The sequence below is a fragment of the Haliaeetus leucocephalus genome, unplaced genomic scaffold (assembly GCF_000737465.1).
Source record: "Haliaeetus leucocephalus isolate CR32 unplaced genomic scaffold, Haliaeetus_leucocephalus-4.0 Scaffold555, whole genome shotgun sequence".
Classification (NCBI taxonomy): Eukaryota; Metazoa; Chordata; class Aves; order Accipitriformes; family Accipitridae; genus Haliaeetus; species Haliaeetus leucocephalus.
The window spans coordinates 8,674,321-8,689,745 of NW_010972991.1; the positions used below are offsets into that span (position 1 = coordinate 8,674,321).

A 15,425-nucleotide genomic window follows, 5' to 3' on the forward strand; every position below is an offset into this window, starting at 1 on the left:
TCCCTAAGTTATGTTAGACTTTTTTTTTTACCTTCTACTTTAAATGCAAGTCTAGGTAAGGAAGTGACTACTCAACTCACATTTGTATCAACTTTTCTCACTTTTCTCCAATAAAGTGGTGGGAGCTAGGGGTGAGAGCAATAATGGGAAAACAGGAACACAGCAGAGGAAGGTATGCAGCCACAGAGCCAGAACTTGCCCTGCGATATACACAGCTGTGGGTGTCAGTCACATGTACAAATGGTTTATGTTACTAACGAGGTTGAATTCTAGGGCAGATAATTTGGGGTTAGACACCAAAGGTACCTGTTTGTATTCTTCCCGGTGAGCTAAGAGAGCGGCTGGCAGTGGCCAGAAGCTAAAGCTGATGGGTCTTTCCTTACGGAGCACGGACGGACCAAACCCAGTCAGGGGTGAGCAGGAGCACAGCCCTGGGATCCACAGGCTGTCCTCTCTCTGTGTCTTTATAGGGCCGGACTAAAAGTGTTCCAAACCGATGACTTCAATGTATGAACAGTTTTGGCCTTCTACTTTAAATCCTTCTTTGATGCTTGTTCTCCACAGTGCTGGTCAAAACTGTTTATTGAGTCACTTTATAATTTACCTGGTTTGTTCTGACATCATTAATTGCATTGTGCCCCTCAAGCGGTTGGGTTGGGGTTTTCCTTCCTTTCGTCATCAGCTGATTCAAGTTGCCTTTGTGACTATACCTGCTGGGCTTTTGACTTTGGCATGTCAATATATGCCCATAGATGATATGAACACCTCATCTCATATTTATTCTCTCCACTTGTTTATGTATAATTTTAAAAGTAAGGCTAAATATTGTTTATACTAACTGCCTCTCTTCTTTAAAATAAAACTGTTGCCGAGAAGCGTTGAAAAAGGAAAACATATTTTCTTCTCTTTACATTCTGTCCCCCAAAGATTGATACAATTGTTCCAAGTTAAAAATCAATCAAATACAGAATTAACATATAAAAGCTTGCCACTTTTATTTGCATATGAAACAGAAATGAAAGAGGTTCACAATAAATTATCAGTGTGTTCCCACAGAACAATCTTGTGTATTTATATAACGTGGGTTAAAAAAAAATATTCCATTAACATAAGACTTTTTTGCAAAACGGTAATAAGCTGGGTTCAAGGAAACCTGATTATGCATTGTTCTCCAGTGAATTTAGTCAGGTTACTCTGCTAGTAAAGCAATTCATCCAAAACTAACAGAACATAATCAACTGGAAAAACACAGATAACAAAACATTAACTTTTCTGAATGGTTCCACGTACACCAACTAGCTGGATGCAGTTTTTTAGATACAGTTTGAATAGTGTGTGGAACAGTACTCCAGAGAAAGATCTACAAGTGATCTTTCATCATCATCTAGCACCAACCCACTAACATACTAAGCTTCTGGCATGCAAGATAATAGCATTATTTGTTGTGTCAGCTGGTCATGTACATTTTTTTTCTCCTTTAATATAAGAGCCTGTAAACATCTTCCATGACAGGTTAGGCACCTGGACAAAAGGCCAAACACAGATGCACATGAAATATTTCCCTTTTTTAAGCAGTTCACTGAGAGGTTTTTTTTCCATTCGCCTTTTTGCGTACTGGAGTCTTGACGCTCCTTTTGGCTATCTTCCTTGTGAAGCGACTAATTCCTGGGGATCTCAGTTCAACGGCTTCCATCTCTTCTCGAACAGGAGTAAACTCTGGTTGAGCAAGATGAGGTGATGGATAGGAGGACTGGGAGTATGGGGATGGTAAGGGGTAGGACCCGTGAACTACGTACGGCTGTTGCTCACCATCATAAAGGTCCTCAGGGTCATAGATTTGGTAGGAGTTATGTGGCAACTGCACTACTGGGATGTCTTGATCAGTTGGCTCACCGTATCCACCTTAACCCACCACCACCAAGAGTATTCATACGGTTAACACAGGAGAAGGGGAGTAGAAAATTAAAGCACTCATTAGGAAATTGACATTTCATATATAGATATATTTATATATAATGTGTGTGAGTATATATATAAAATCTTTAAATACACATCTTTTATTCACATAAAGGAACAGTGAAAACATGTAACAAAATTAATAAGCTGGAGCAATTGGAAACCCACCAACAGACAGCCAAGTTAGTTGGAAACCACCACCACAATTTGTCAAATGTCCAGTTGTAATACTGTACTTATTATACACTGCACAATCTGCCTGCTTTAGCTTATTCCAATTATGGTCTAGAATACATGATTAACAGGCAAAAATGGGTCAGACAATAATTTTTAGCAGTGCAAGGAAGCTAAGTGCATATACAGCAGCTAGTAAGTTCATTAGTGGTAGTCAATATCGTTGATGGAAAGCACAGAGCAGTTCAGCATCCATCTCTGACCTTCAGCCAAATGAGACCTGAACCAGAATGAGCCTTTCACCTTCGGGATTGGTAGCCATTGTAAGGGATTGGGCCTTAAAACAGGAAATGAACAACGGGGAGGGGAAGTGAGGAGAAAAGGATAGGAAGAGACGACAACAAAAACATTCAGGTAAGTAAAACATACAAATCAGCCCACGGGCAGATTAAACCGTAAACATCAAACAAATACGCCTTATGTGTAACATTTGTAGTAACGACTGCTTTACTAATAAATTTCAATTTTAGGTTGGGCGACGTAATTGTTGGTGATTGTGTTAACCTCCTCCCACGGCCTCTCCGTGCTATAACGAGACGGGAAAGTAGGATGCAGAGGAGATGTAGAAAGAATCATTTTCTCCGGATTGCTTCACTGGTTAATGACGGACACGTGCATCCCTGTGTCAGGTTACACTACTAGGGGTTTAGTAAGGGTCATGCTCTCATGCCATTCAGAGGCACACAGAAGGGGAAGTTGAGCAACACGTTTGAAAAACTACAAATAAAAACTCTGCTGTCACGAACGTTAGGAGGTGGGGGTTCAACACACAGACTGTTGAGATGGAGCAGGCTCATACAACTACACAAACACGTACAGGACGAAAACCCACTACACGGGATCCGTTTTACAGGCTGGGATCAGATGGTGGACTTCCTTTGGTCACTATGCTGGGGTCACCTTCTCTTCGTGCTGCAGTCCCACAAAATACTGGCCACGCATATTTTTGGGGAGCTGCCACCTTTTAGTGCAAGGTTCACCAGTAGCCTCCATCTTACTTTGGCTGTTAGAAAATGCCACCCCGGCCTCTGCAAACAGCAGCGACCCTGACTCCCGACTACTCACCTCCCATGCCGTAACCAGCGCAGGAGGACGGATCGCAGTACCCCGGCGGGCCAGAAGGACCCTGTGAGCCCGGGGGTCCTGTGTGACCGGCCGGACCTCGTGGCCCTGGAGATCCTGGTGGTCCCGGGCTGCCGGTTCGACTTTCTCCTGGAGGTCCTGCGTAGAAAAGGGAGATGAACCATCTGAGTAGCATCTTTCGTAAAAGCAGGGAGTTGAGGCCACCTTTCCAGGCCTGGAAAACACAGCACTGAGCGTGCTACAAACACTTCCAGGAGATCGCTTGAGCGGAGGAGTTAGGCATCCTGGCTCTGACTCCCCCGGGCAAGCTGAGGGAAAGGCTGCAGCCTTCCTCTGGCAAGGAAGTCAAAGCAGCGGCCGGAGAGGAGACCCACTCCTGATGAGTCGCCTCTCTGGCCACTGCTTTGTCTTCCTTGCCACAGACAGCTTTTAGCCAGAAATTCATACTAGAGCAAATGTTTCACCGAGCGTCAGATGTTCAGAAAGGCAGTTTCATGGGGGGAGGACAGCCCTGGATGCCTGTGCAGCTCTTGATTCCCCCACTCCCTTTCAATACAGCTTCTGGGTAATGCCGTGCCTTGATACCGGTGTTCTAATGGCCAGAATATCCTAATGAAGTCAATGCAATTTTACACCTGTTTCAACAGAACTTGGATATCACCCTCTCTGCTTTTTCAGGAGCTAAATATAAATCCCTGTGATTAATGTGCTTAATTAAAATACATTTCTCTGTCAAGTCACAGTTAGGTATGACCTTGAGTCAATGAGAAAACAAATGCAATTAATCCAGATTAATTTTTTCCCCTTCCAGACCCTATCTCTGAAAAAAATAGTTAAAACATTTAAAAAGAAGGTTTTGGAGAAGTTTATCACAGGGAAAAGGAAAATACTTGTGTAATGATGACACCATCACGTGGCACATGACATCATATGACATAGTAAGAACATTATGACAGTTAAGGTGCCTGAACTACTTATTGTTCAGCTGCTTAAACCTTAGAAGCGGAGGACAGAGCCACGCAGGCCTTGGCTGCTTTGCACATGGGTCAGAGTGGTCTAATCCAGATACCTCAAACACAATAACTTTACCTGTAGATCCTGGTGGGCCTCGGGGTCCTTGTGTGCCAACACCTGGATTGCCTTTTTCTCCTTTCTCGCCTGGTAAACCTAAGGAAATAATAGTACTCATCAAAGTCACATTTTGAACAAAACTGTGTGCAGTGTTTGTTATTTAACCAGGATTATAGTTCCATATGTTATTTTTCATCTAAAAACAGATGGCAAAGAAGGAAGGAGGTAAAAATAAAGAATTATTTGGTACTTTTTCCCTCCCTTCCCTGACAGCCTCTTGAGGGAAACATGGCATTCCTGGGGTCTTAAACATTCCTGCTGCCATGGTGGTTTCACTGAGGTGGTATGCAGAGGCATCAGCCAGTTTCCAGGCTGCACTTCCTGCTGGAAAGCTGCCTCTGGACTATACCAAGGTACAACTACTGTAAGTCAGAAGAATCCTCAGAGCCTTACAAAGCTGTCTATAAATTACTGTGTGGCCCAGAAAAGTCAAATTTTAATGCTACAGCCAATTTTCTTTCAAACATTCACCCACCAAACAGCATAAGATGATTGTAAGCATAAATGGAGAGAGTTGTAGTGGGTTATTGCAAAGTCTTGCTAAAATGCAAGAAAGGAGTTTCAGCGCAGTCAAAATCTGTACCCCCAAATGAAGCCCAGTCTAAGAGTTTCCCAGTTACGAAACTCTGATGTTCCAACATGCACAGCCATTGTATTCTGTTCCTGCACTTCCTCATGGCCCTAAATTTCTATCATTGGGTCTGATCCATGAAGATCACAGATCTAGTAATCCAGAGAAGGCACTACCTTCTTTCAGTTTTCCATCTCCTTCTGCACTACCACTATGGCATCTTATAAAAACACTTTCTATACACAGCGATCACAATAAGTGGCGTTGAACTAAAGTAGGTGTCAAAACTACGAATTCCAGACCCTGAGTTTCCACCGACGACTTGGAAACTCTCGTAAAGTCTGTGTTTGATTTGGATGGTTCAGAGACACCAAATCCAGGCTGGTTTGTGGGACCTTCCCCCCATTTTCCAGACCTCCCAGCGCTGGTAATTGCTCTCACTGCTTCACAGCTTCCATACTTTCAGAGTCAAAGCCAACATAGAGCACCTTCATAAAAACAAAGTAGAAAGAAAACAGCTGCTGCCCCTTGATAGGACAGCATCTACAATTTCAATTGACTGGCCTCCTTCCTTCCCTTCTGCTCAGGTAACCATTACCTTTTAGGGAAAAACATCTGGAGGACAACTCATTTTTGCAGGAAGCAATAGAAGGTGGTTTTTTTTCCTTTCTAAGCTAATTTCTGATAGAAGCAAGTAAGCAAGAACAAACTCTAAGTGTGGAAAAATTTGTAATTAAAACCCATCACTGACAAAGAATTGCTCAGATCAAGTTTACAAAATAAGAGTCTGCTGAATTACAGCGGATTCCGTATCTGCTGAGGAGTTGTAGATCTTCTACAGAACAGGAGGCTTCCAGGGCAATATATCATGTAGCCCAATCATGTGGAAAACACAGGCCACACCACTGCAATCAGTAACTTCATACTGAGCACATCGCTTTTAACCAAAGCATGATGAGCTCTTTGTCTTACCTCTACAAGGCTTTTTGCCACTGTTCTGGCATAGTTTAAGTATTTCCAGTTTCCATTTTGTACCTTTTATTTCCTTTGGTTACACAATTTTGTCGTTGAGTTAAAAAAACATGTCTTTTGGTGACCAATTATTTTATCATAGAGATATTATACAACCACAACCACTTCTCGCAGCATTTTCCTTTAGGGGGTCTCCAAAGCTTTCCAAGTGTCTCTAGTAACACTGTATTTTACAGGAGAGACTTGGCCACCAAGACAAGAAATACCATGGCCAAACTAAATCAGCAGGAAGTGGCAAAAGAGAGCAGGTATGATAATCTGGGTGATGTTTACATAATTATTTTACAAATAGCGGGTATCTCCTTGCTTCTAGAGGATATTGGGCAAGACAGAGCAAGGTCTTGTACACCTCATCCCTGAATTTATGGATAACAAAATATTTATAAAAGTATTTCTAAAAGTGAAATCTTTGTGTTTTGTTGTCTGGACTGTTTAGTCATTTGATGACTGCCGTGCTGCATCAGTTTCTTCTGAGTCTAACATTACTCCATACCTATGTTAGCACGTTAGAAGTGTTACCAAATGTTCCTTTGACCAGTGTAGGAACCCAAGTGCCAGGGTGTACCCCAGAATGTGCTCTGACCTGGAGACTCTAACTCATGCCTCTGAAGTTACCTCCATCCCAGCTAGACCCAATACAAACACATTGATTTAATTACCATAATTCTTCATTTCCTGAATTGCCTGCCAAGGTTATTGGCAAATTCTTGCTTATATCATGCTCAGTAACCAGATTTCTGATGGCGTAACTTGTTATCTCATGACTGTCACTTAACACTGACTTCCAGCGATGCTTCACACTGATATTCAAGGACCTGCAATTCCTGTCACCATGGGCTGGGTTCTCCTTTGCTGGTTTAATACTTTCACCTGTGCTTACTATGACACTCAAAGCACAGTGAAGTAACTCCTCCACTGTTTAAAATCTTAGGTGAAATTCTCAAAACGATCTGTAACTACAAGTCTCAAAACCTACAGAGCTGCCACAAAGCTAGCTTTTCAAAGGGCATTTAGGCTTGGCAGGGGAATGAAGCCAAGTTTGATGTGCACAACTCAGTTAAGCACCCACGCTCACTCGGGAGTACCTGAAGAGAGCTAGGCATTTAGAATAGGTTACAGAAGCCAGAGTCCTACGGTGGTCACAATTAAATAGAGAAAAAATGCTGAAGGGAGGCATGCCACGAATGTACCCCTCTAGGAACAGCTTCCAGAGCTGACTCACCAGGGCACACATTTTACCTCTCTAGCTATCTAGAGAAACAGGTAAACGCATGCACACTGAAAGATTTAAATTATATCGGTGTCATGATCCCACTAGTTTTTATGAGCCCTGGTCTGCGTAAGAGGCCAGTAGAATTTCAGGGATCTCCTCTCCCCTTCTCTAGCGCCCTTCCATTTCCCACTGTATTTGAGCCCCTTGGAGAAGTCCTGAGCTCATTCCACAGTGCAGACAGCAGCACAAAGTGGCTCTGCCATGCTGAGACCCATCCCACATGCAGGCTCTGCAGATTTTTAGATGATGGCATATAGCCGAAATCCAGAAATCTTGGATGTTCAAGTGTAGAGAGTCCTGATGATGTGGCTTGAATACATGACTGTATGTTCTACCCTACTCGATGGTTCTGACAACCACCTCAGTGTGCAATAGGCCAAAAAGATTAAGAATGACTCTCTAGCCTAACTGCTCAAAAAGTTATCAGTGAGAGGGTGGCCTTGTTTCAACCATTGTTCCAAGATCTAATATCCAAAACACAGAGGAATATAGTCATCAAACTGGACCACAAGACCTTCTCCCAGGGCTGGTAGTAGGTAGGAAAGGAATTCAGCTTCAGATTTTCTGAAATTGTGCTCTAACCATTTAGCCACTGGAGAAAAGCTGGAGAGGAACTAGCACTGCCATCTCTTCTACCAAGCCTCCTTCACATATAACCTTCCCATTTTCTGTCTTGCTTGTACACCACAACTAAATTAGTTCCTAGCAGCCTTTTGCAGGTGGATAATGAGCAACCTCTGGCCAAACTACAAGATTACTAAAAGCAGTGTGAGCAGGTTGATGAAGGTGTAGCCTTGAGCTAATACAACCTTGTTGGTAAGGAAGGGCTCAGCAGTCTGGTAATACAACCATTTTGGTGATCTCAGGACCACAGCACAGCAAATTTGTGTCTGCCTCCTGTGTACTAACATACTGCAGTACCCCTACCTTACTTCATGGTTGTATGAGGTATCTATTGGTCTTGTACAGACCATTTTAGACTTTCAGATTATAAAGTGTCCAAAACATAATTTTCAGGAATTTTATATCCATAGCCTTTGGTAGCCCTAGCTCCTAAATCTCACTGAAGGTCAATGGGTCTTAAGTGTTTACACTACTCAGACATCTTGAAATTTGCTAACATATTTTCTTCTGGGATTCTTAGTAGTGTAATACATGGGATTCCTGCTCTCAGAGACCATCTTCCAAGTCCAGTATGAGCCTCCTGTTTGCAATCCAGCATTTGGTTAGCAGAAATTGCAGTTTCAGTCAGAAGGGCTATCCAGAACCTTCGATGAATGATTGCATTGAATAGTGTATGTAGGAAGCAGTCCTAGGTGGCAGATATATGCTCTAACCTACATTTATATTCCTGGGAGAACCTGCCAAAAAAACATGTCATCTGTGATCAGCTGAATTCCACCCATTTTAAAGACAAATTTCTCAGGCAAACCTCTTGTCCTGCATTCCAAATGCAGTTTCCAGATACCTAAAATTTGCTTAGCCCTGGCTTGCTTCAAACATATGGAGAGATTTCTCTGTTACAATTCACTACTGCTGCTGCAGGCTTTTTAACAAGGTAAACTCATCTAAATTGTCTCTTACCATACATGGCCTGTAAGGAAATGCTTGCCATTTTCAAAAGGCAAAGTCTGTTTGTGTGGATTGCTTTGATCATAAGAAGACTGGCCCATGATAACCATCTGGAATCTATACAGATGTTTAGTACGAGGACCATTGCTTATCCTACTGTACGACAACATTACATGGTGACTTCAAAGACAATGGCCACAATGTTTTCAAATCACAGCCTTCCATGCACTCAATTATTATTTGTTACACGCACAAGAACACATACCCATATGTGATGTTCACAAAATAAACTGCAGTAAGAAATGATAAAGATGGAACAAATCTACTCAGGCTAAGAATGAAATGTTCATTCTGGAACAAGTTATGAGGCTCTTGTGCAGGGCTAACCTCCTTTGAAATCACATGGATATCAAGTTCCTAAAGCAAACATACTGAAGGCCAAGATACAAGTCTGCTTCAGGTTTCTTTTAGTCTAATTTCCAGTGAAGTTTACCCAAGTGAGAGAGAACACAAACACTGAAGCAAGTGTACCCTACTCCTAAGGCAAAACTCACATGAGTTAAAATCAAGCACTCCATGGGATTCCCTAATGTACTTTTCACCAAAGCTCTTTAATGAGAGTAAGTTAAGAGATTCACAGACCTCTTGGTCATAGTTAATGAATGGCTCCCTCCATTGGGAGGGACAGAACATTCAAAATTCACCCATTTTGCTTGCTCTCAAGGTCATCTTTGCATTTCATTAGAGCATAGCTTACAGAAAGTCAACCAGACAAGACATCACTCTCCATGTAAGCTACTGCAATGGTTAATCACTCTCAGGGATAAAAGTGTGTATCAAAATTTGTCATTTGAGTTAGAGTGGCTTCAAATTCTAGTAACTGTTTTCATATTTGTGCTCTGGACATACTTCAGCAATACCATCAAACTGTCTCTCCCCCTTCACGCTAACCACTTTTTTATGTCTTGTTGCCAGCCAGAATAAGCAATGGCTTGGGTTCAACCCCATGGAGATCATAAGCAACTGAAATCAATTATTTCCAACACTCTGCTAAAGATACCTCTGATAGCATCAGTTATTAAAAACAAAACCAAGATCATGAACACATTCTTTAGCAAAGAAAATTAAATGTCCATGGTTTCTGCACAAAAGGAAATCTTGGGTATTGCTTATCTGGTTTTGTCTTTAAGAGAATGCTGTCTTTTGAGGAGAACTGCATATTGCAATTAAGAAAAATTAAACTGCTACCAAAAATGTCCTCTTTCAAAGATGTTCAGTTGTAAGCATAAAGTATAATAACATGGTGATTTTTTTTATCTAGATAAAGCTAAAATTGTAAATAAAAATATTTAATTGGCTCAACTGGCAACAGTTCCATTTAATTCCATTGGAATTTTGCCGTCAGAGCTATAAACATGTAGCTTTCAATAACACATGTTTAACTTACTCTTTCATATGAAGCCAGGAAGCAAATATGGATGAAGCTGTACTTTAGAATAGTGACTTTCCCAGTGACAGCTTAGCTATTTATTGTATTTTAATCATAGTGGGACGGAGTGAGTAGCAGTAACTTTTGTGCATCACTTCAGGACACATCATAAACTCAGAAGTCCACACAGTAGTAGAAGAACAACTGCACTTTCACAGCATCTGAAAGCTAGCAGTCCCTCAGCATAATTTTTACTATGGCTTTTACATTTTTCCTCACAGTTGAGAAAAATACCCCTGTATTATAAAAATAACTAAAAAAAAAAAAAAAGAAAAAACCCACAGTGAATCTTTTCTTTTTTTATATTAATTTGCAGAAGTCTAACTACTTTCTGAGCACTCAGAAGCCAGACACTAGTTATTTAAGTCCCAGTTCATAAACATAAAATCAAAACAAAAGATGTTTGAACTAGCTGATATGAAAATAGAAACCAGTGCAGTGAACTAGTTAAAATAAAAATAGGGATGAGTGCTGTGAATAATCAGTGTTTGAGTTTGTGTTTTTCCAAACTCCTCTATTTATGCAAATATGTAAGGGAGCAAAATCCTAGTAATCTATATGGGATTATGTACTATAGGGGCCTGATAACACAATGTGGCTTCCTTAATCTTTAAATCACCAGTCCAATTCAAATAGCCTGTTGGGGCACCAATGAAATGTTAATATTGCTAACAAATGTTGAGATTGCTAGAGATGTTTCTTTTCATGTCATTAGAAAAATGCAACAGATAAGACCACACAGTGTACAGCTAAAACAATCAACTAGGAAAACTAAATAACAAATGTCTTAGCGTGATCCTAATCCATTCACTTACATCTACATTGGAAAAAATAGATCTCAGCTGGCAACAGACACTGAGAACTGAATCTGTCAACAGAATGACTTATCTTTTCTCACTGAGGTGGTCTTTCTTGGAAGGACCAGCTCAGTGTCTTACTAGTGAGACAATACATCCAGGAATGGGACACCCTGGACCTAGAAGTTCAAGTGGAGGTTTTTAGCAAAACTCCAAGACACTGTCTCAGTCCAAGCCTCCTTCCAAAACATCTGATTAATGCTTGGCAGAGTGACAAGGTAAACGAGGGAAAAGAAGCTATTGGCCAGGCAAGTTAGCAGGGAAGTTGACTGATGTCAAGATCTCTCACTGCTGACGTTTTCCAGTAAAAAACTCTCTTTGGTGCATGATTTCTAACCAATTCCACACGCTGGTTTCAGAAGTTCCCCCTTCTCACAGACTGGGATGGAATGGGGGGTAGGCAGGAGAGGTGAGTAGGAAGAAACATTCAGCCTTCCCCCACCTTCCCTCTTCCTGTTCTACCAGCACCTTGCCACTCAGCTCACTGGCAGTAACAGGTTTTTGCAGCAATCCCAATAGTTTGAACCCAAGGGAAAAAAGCAACACTCTACTAGATAAACAACAGGTCTTTTTTTTCCTTTTAGTGTCTATTACTTTTTAGTACTCTCTATGGACACTGCTGTCACTGTTGCAGTGTATTTTCTGTATTTAAAGGTGGAGGCTGACTTTTCGGAGTTGCTAATCTGGCACTGGTTTTGAACATTATATTGACTTCATATACATCTAAAATGCTGATGACATCAGCAAAAAGAAACACATAGTTCATAAAAACCTCCAGGTGGCTGGCTGGAAATCTTCAGCACAGGACTATACATTGTGACTTGCTGAACAAGTTAAACACAAACAATGCTTCAGAGCACAGCAAGGGATGGGGTCTGAGTCCATTCACCCTCCTTGCTGTAGACACTGGAAACTAAGACCTTCTCCATCCAGAAGCAGAGCAATTTTAATCTGCTACTTCACTGTATGATATGTAGTCAGGAATCAAGTGAGAACTGGGAAGGCACAAGAAACTTCCAATCAATCTCCACAAGCATGAGAAACTAGTAAAAATAATTTTTACTTTTCACTGCTGCATTTTGGGGTTAACTTAGAGCAATTCCTTAGAAATGGATTCTGAGATATCCCAAGGGTCTGTACAACTCAAAAGGTATCTTTCTGTTAAATAAACTGCTACTACATCAGGCACACTATCAATCTAAAATTTCAGTTTCTTCTGAAGAAATTAAATCCTCAAGGACTAATAAATTATTCTATATTTTTCCCTAGGTTCTGAATGAGCTCCTTTCTCTTCCTTCCATGTTCTGTGCAAGGCTCCAGTTACTTGAATATCCTAAAAGCCATTTTCACTCTGAATAAAGACAACTGTTTTGTCTTTAAGTTTACACATAGATTCTTTTTTCTTAAAACAGTGTCATTTTAAGCTATAAGTACTGTAAACACTCCCAACATTTGGCATCACATTTTATAAAAATCTGCAGAGAGCTCTGGCTGACTGATTATAATTCTTGAATATGCTCGGTAAGAGCTTGCTCTCTACCAAGTATGAAACTCCCCACAAGCACTACCTGCCAAAATCAGTCCCTTCTAACATCAGTTATATATAGAGAGAGGAAAATATATTCTTTTTTAATGTGTTTTTACCCTTTCTGTACTCATGCTATTGCCAATGCTGCTTCCCAGATATTAATATTATCAGCAGTGAGTTAACCCACATCATGTTTCTTTTAAATGACTATAGCTAATTACTCGGTGATTTCATAGTAGTACAACATGCTGGTCTGGGCCTCAGCACAACAAATACAATGGAAAAACCATGGTAAATGCCAGACAGGTTTCCCTTTTCATAGCCTGGCATTGTGGTTCCTCCATTCCTGAAGCCCCAGCAAAATATTCTGTGTGCTTAAACATTTCCTGCCTGAGAAGCCATTTAAAATACACTAGTATTTTAAGCAGCTACCCTGAAATCTGCATTCAGTCTCTCCAGGTCACCACTTTTAAAGTCAGTTCCTCACTTGCCATCTCTTCCAATTTTCTTTCCTACTTGCCTCCCACCCTCTCATTCCTTCTTTTTTCTGGACAGTGTCTGGTCTTTGCGCAGCTGGAGCAGGCAGCAGCATGACTGAGAGGCTAGTACCCTAAACCTTGCCTCTTTTTTCAAGAAGGTAATTAGAATTACAGTCTTGAGGGGAAGAAAGGACCCACTCACAGGTTCACTCAAAGACTTTCTTTTCAAAACAGTGTTTTAACTCTAGTCATCATGGCTACTTTGAACTGGAACTATTAAGCTCCTGAACTGAACAGCCTTCATGGCAATTCATTTTTAAAAACCCAGTTAGCAGATTTTGTAACAGCAACACCAATTCATCGCTCTTGAGTATGACATTTGTCTCTTGGGGTTTTGGGCACTTCCTCATGTGATGGCCTTTAAAGCACTTTCACAATCATAGCACTACTACACAGTACTACTCAGTACTGCCTCTGTGAGCTCAGGGCTACTCTGGTATACTGAAGATTGCCAGGGTTACACAGAGAGAGAGTAAATCAAAACATGGAGCTTGCTCCTCCACAATGCTGGAGGAGGAAAGGAGAAAGGGATCTAGCCTACAAGTAAGAATACAGAGGAGAATTACTGTAAATGAACAGTTAATTGTATTACTTCTCTCTGATCTCACTGTAACTAGGATTGTTTTCCCTCTTCTTATCAACCTTGCTCCTTTCAGACTATCATAACTTAGAAATCTTGAGACTGACACATTTCACATTTAGCAGAAAAGCTCAATCTTTCCCCAACACAAACCTGTCAGTTCTGCAGCTGACTTTCTCCAAAAGCTCCTTTGTTTATACATTTACAGCTCCAGCTCACTTCAGAGTCCTAAGATGAAAGCATGATGTGATGGGATGAGGCCAATTGAATGCCACCAATCTTCAGCAGTTTAGGCATTAAACCTGTGTCTGATCCTGCCAAATCACACCTGGCAAAGCCTGCATTACCTTCATGACTGAGTCTCCAGAGCTTTCACTATGGTCTGTGCTGAGCTCACCAGTCAACAAGTGAGAAAACTCTTGTTTTCATATTTAGACAGGAGACAAAAGCCATTATAATGTATCAGGAAAGGGAGGTATATTTTTATATATGTGGAGTACGAAGCCTACCTCTTTCTCCTGGTCTTCCTGGTTGACCAGGGCTTCCTGGAAACCCTTGCATGCCTGGTGATCCTTGCTCACCCTGCGGCCCTGGAGCCCCTGGCCGACCAGGCTCACCAGGAGGTCCTGCGATGGTTCGTGTTGAGACAGACTGGCTTGGAATCTGGTTCAGAATTGAGTTATATCTTGCCATATGACCTGTCAAGAAAAAAGTGCCATCGTTTTCAAGTTCCAGTGGAGAATCTGGTTCAGCTGAGTTTGAACAGAGCACTGGCAGGTTCTCAAGGCTGTGGTCTGTCATGCGGTGATAGTATGAAGTTGTACGCTTCTTGGTGGAGAAATAGTGTTTAGGGAGTACACAGAAAGTGGAAGAACTATTGTGTAGAATTTTATTTCCTTGCTCTGGTGGGCTTTTTTTGTATTTTATGTCTATAAAAATTTTAAATTGTTACAGCAGAAGCTTCTGTGTACTGTAATAGCTTGGAGACAATTCAAGCTTTTTTTTCAATGGCTGGTTTGGGTTTGTGTGGTGGGGTTTTGGTAGTGGGGGAGGGGCTGCAGGGATGGCTCCTGTGAAAAGCTGCTGGAAGCTTCCCTGGCTCCAAGACGGACCCACCGCTGGCCCAGGCTGACCCAGTCAGTGACAGTGGTAGCACCTCTGGGATAACATATTTAAGAAGGGGAAACCTGCAGCAGGGGAGGAGATTGGAATGTGAGAGAAACACCTATGCAGATACTGAGGTCAGTGAAGAAGGGGAGGGGGGGGTGCCTGAGGAGCAGATGCCCCTGCAGCCCGTGGTGAGACAACAGGCTGTCCCCCTGCAGCCCATGGAGGTCCACGGTGGACTGGATGCCCACCTGCAGCCTGGGGAGGACCCCACGCCGGAGCAGTTGGATGCCCCTGAGGATGGCCATGACTCCATGAGAAAGCTCGCACTGGAGCAGCCTGTGCCTGAAGGACTGCAGCCCGCAGAAGGGACCCACACTGGAGCAGTTCATGAAGAACTGCAGCCCGTGGGAAGGACTCACGTTGGAGAAGTTCATGGAGGACTGTCTCCCGTGGGAGGGACCCCACGCTGG

At 42.0% G+C, this 15,425-nt stretch overlaps 2 protein-coding genes across 4 annotated transcripts in view; one reads left to right on the plus strand and one right to left on the minus strand.

Annotated features, from left to right (window-relative positions):
• Positions 1-4,455, plus strand: part of MRPL13 (mitochondrial ribosomal protein L13) — a 45,940-nt gene extending 41,485 nt beyond the window's left edge. For 2 of the 3 annotated variants that reach the window (XM_010576964.1, XM_010576967.1), the window contains one exon: positions 2,661-3,483. In XM_010576964.1, the coding sequence (XP_010575266.1) occupies positions 2,661-2,832 (172 nt within the window). In that variant the 3' untranslated portion in view covers positions 2,833-3,483. Of the gene's footprint in view, positions 1-2,660; positions 3,484-4,445 lie in introns of those variants that run through there. The other variant, XR_774954.1, reaches the window with a different exon arrangement.
• Positions 1,254-15,425, minus strand: part of COL14A1 (collagen, type XIV, alpha 1) — a 121,605-nt gene continuing 107,433 nt past the window's right edge. Inside the window, exons 44-47 of the mRNA XM_010576963.1 lie at positions 14,355-14,543; positions 4,363-4,440; positions 3,256-3,411; positions 1,254-1,902 (exon numbers count right to left, since the gene is read on the minus strand). Coding sequence (XP_010575265.1) covers positions 1,577-1,902; positions 3,256-3,411; positions 4,363-4,440; positions 14,355-14,543 — 749 coding nt within the window. The 3' untranslated portion in view covers positions 1,254-1,576. The remainder of the gene's footprint in view (positions 1,903-3,255; positions 3,412-4,362; positions 4,441-14,354; positions 14,544-15,425) is intronic.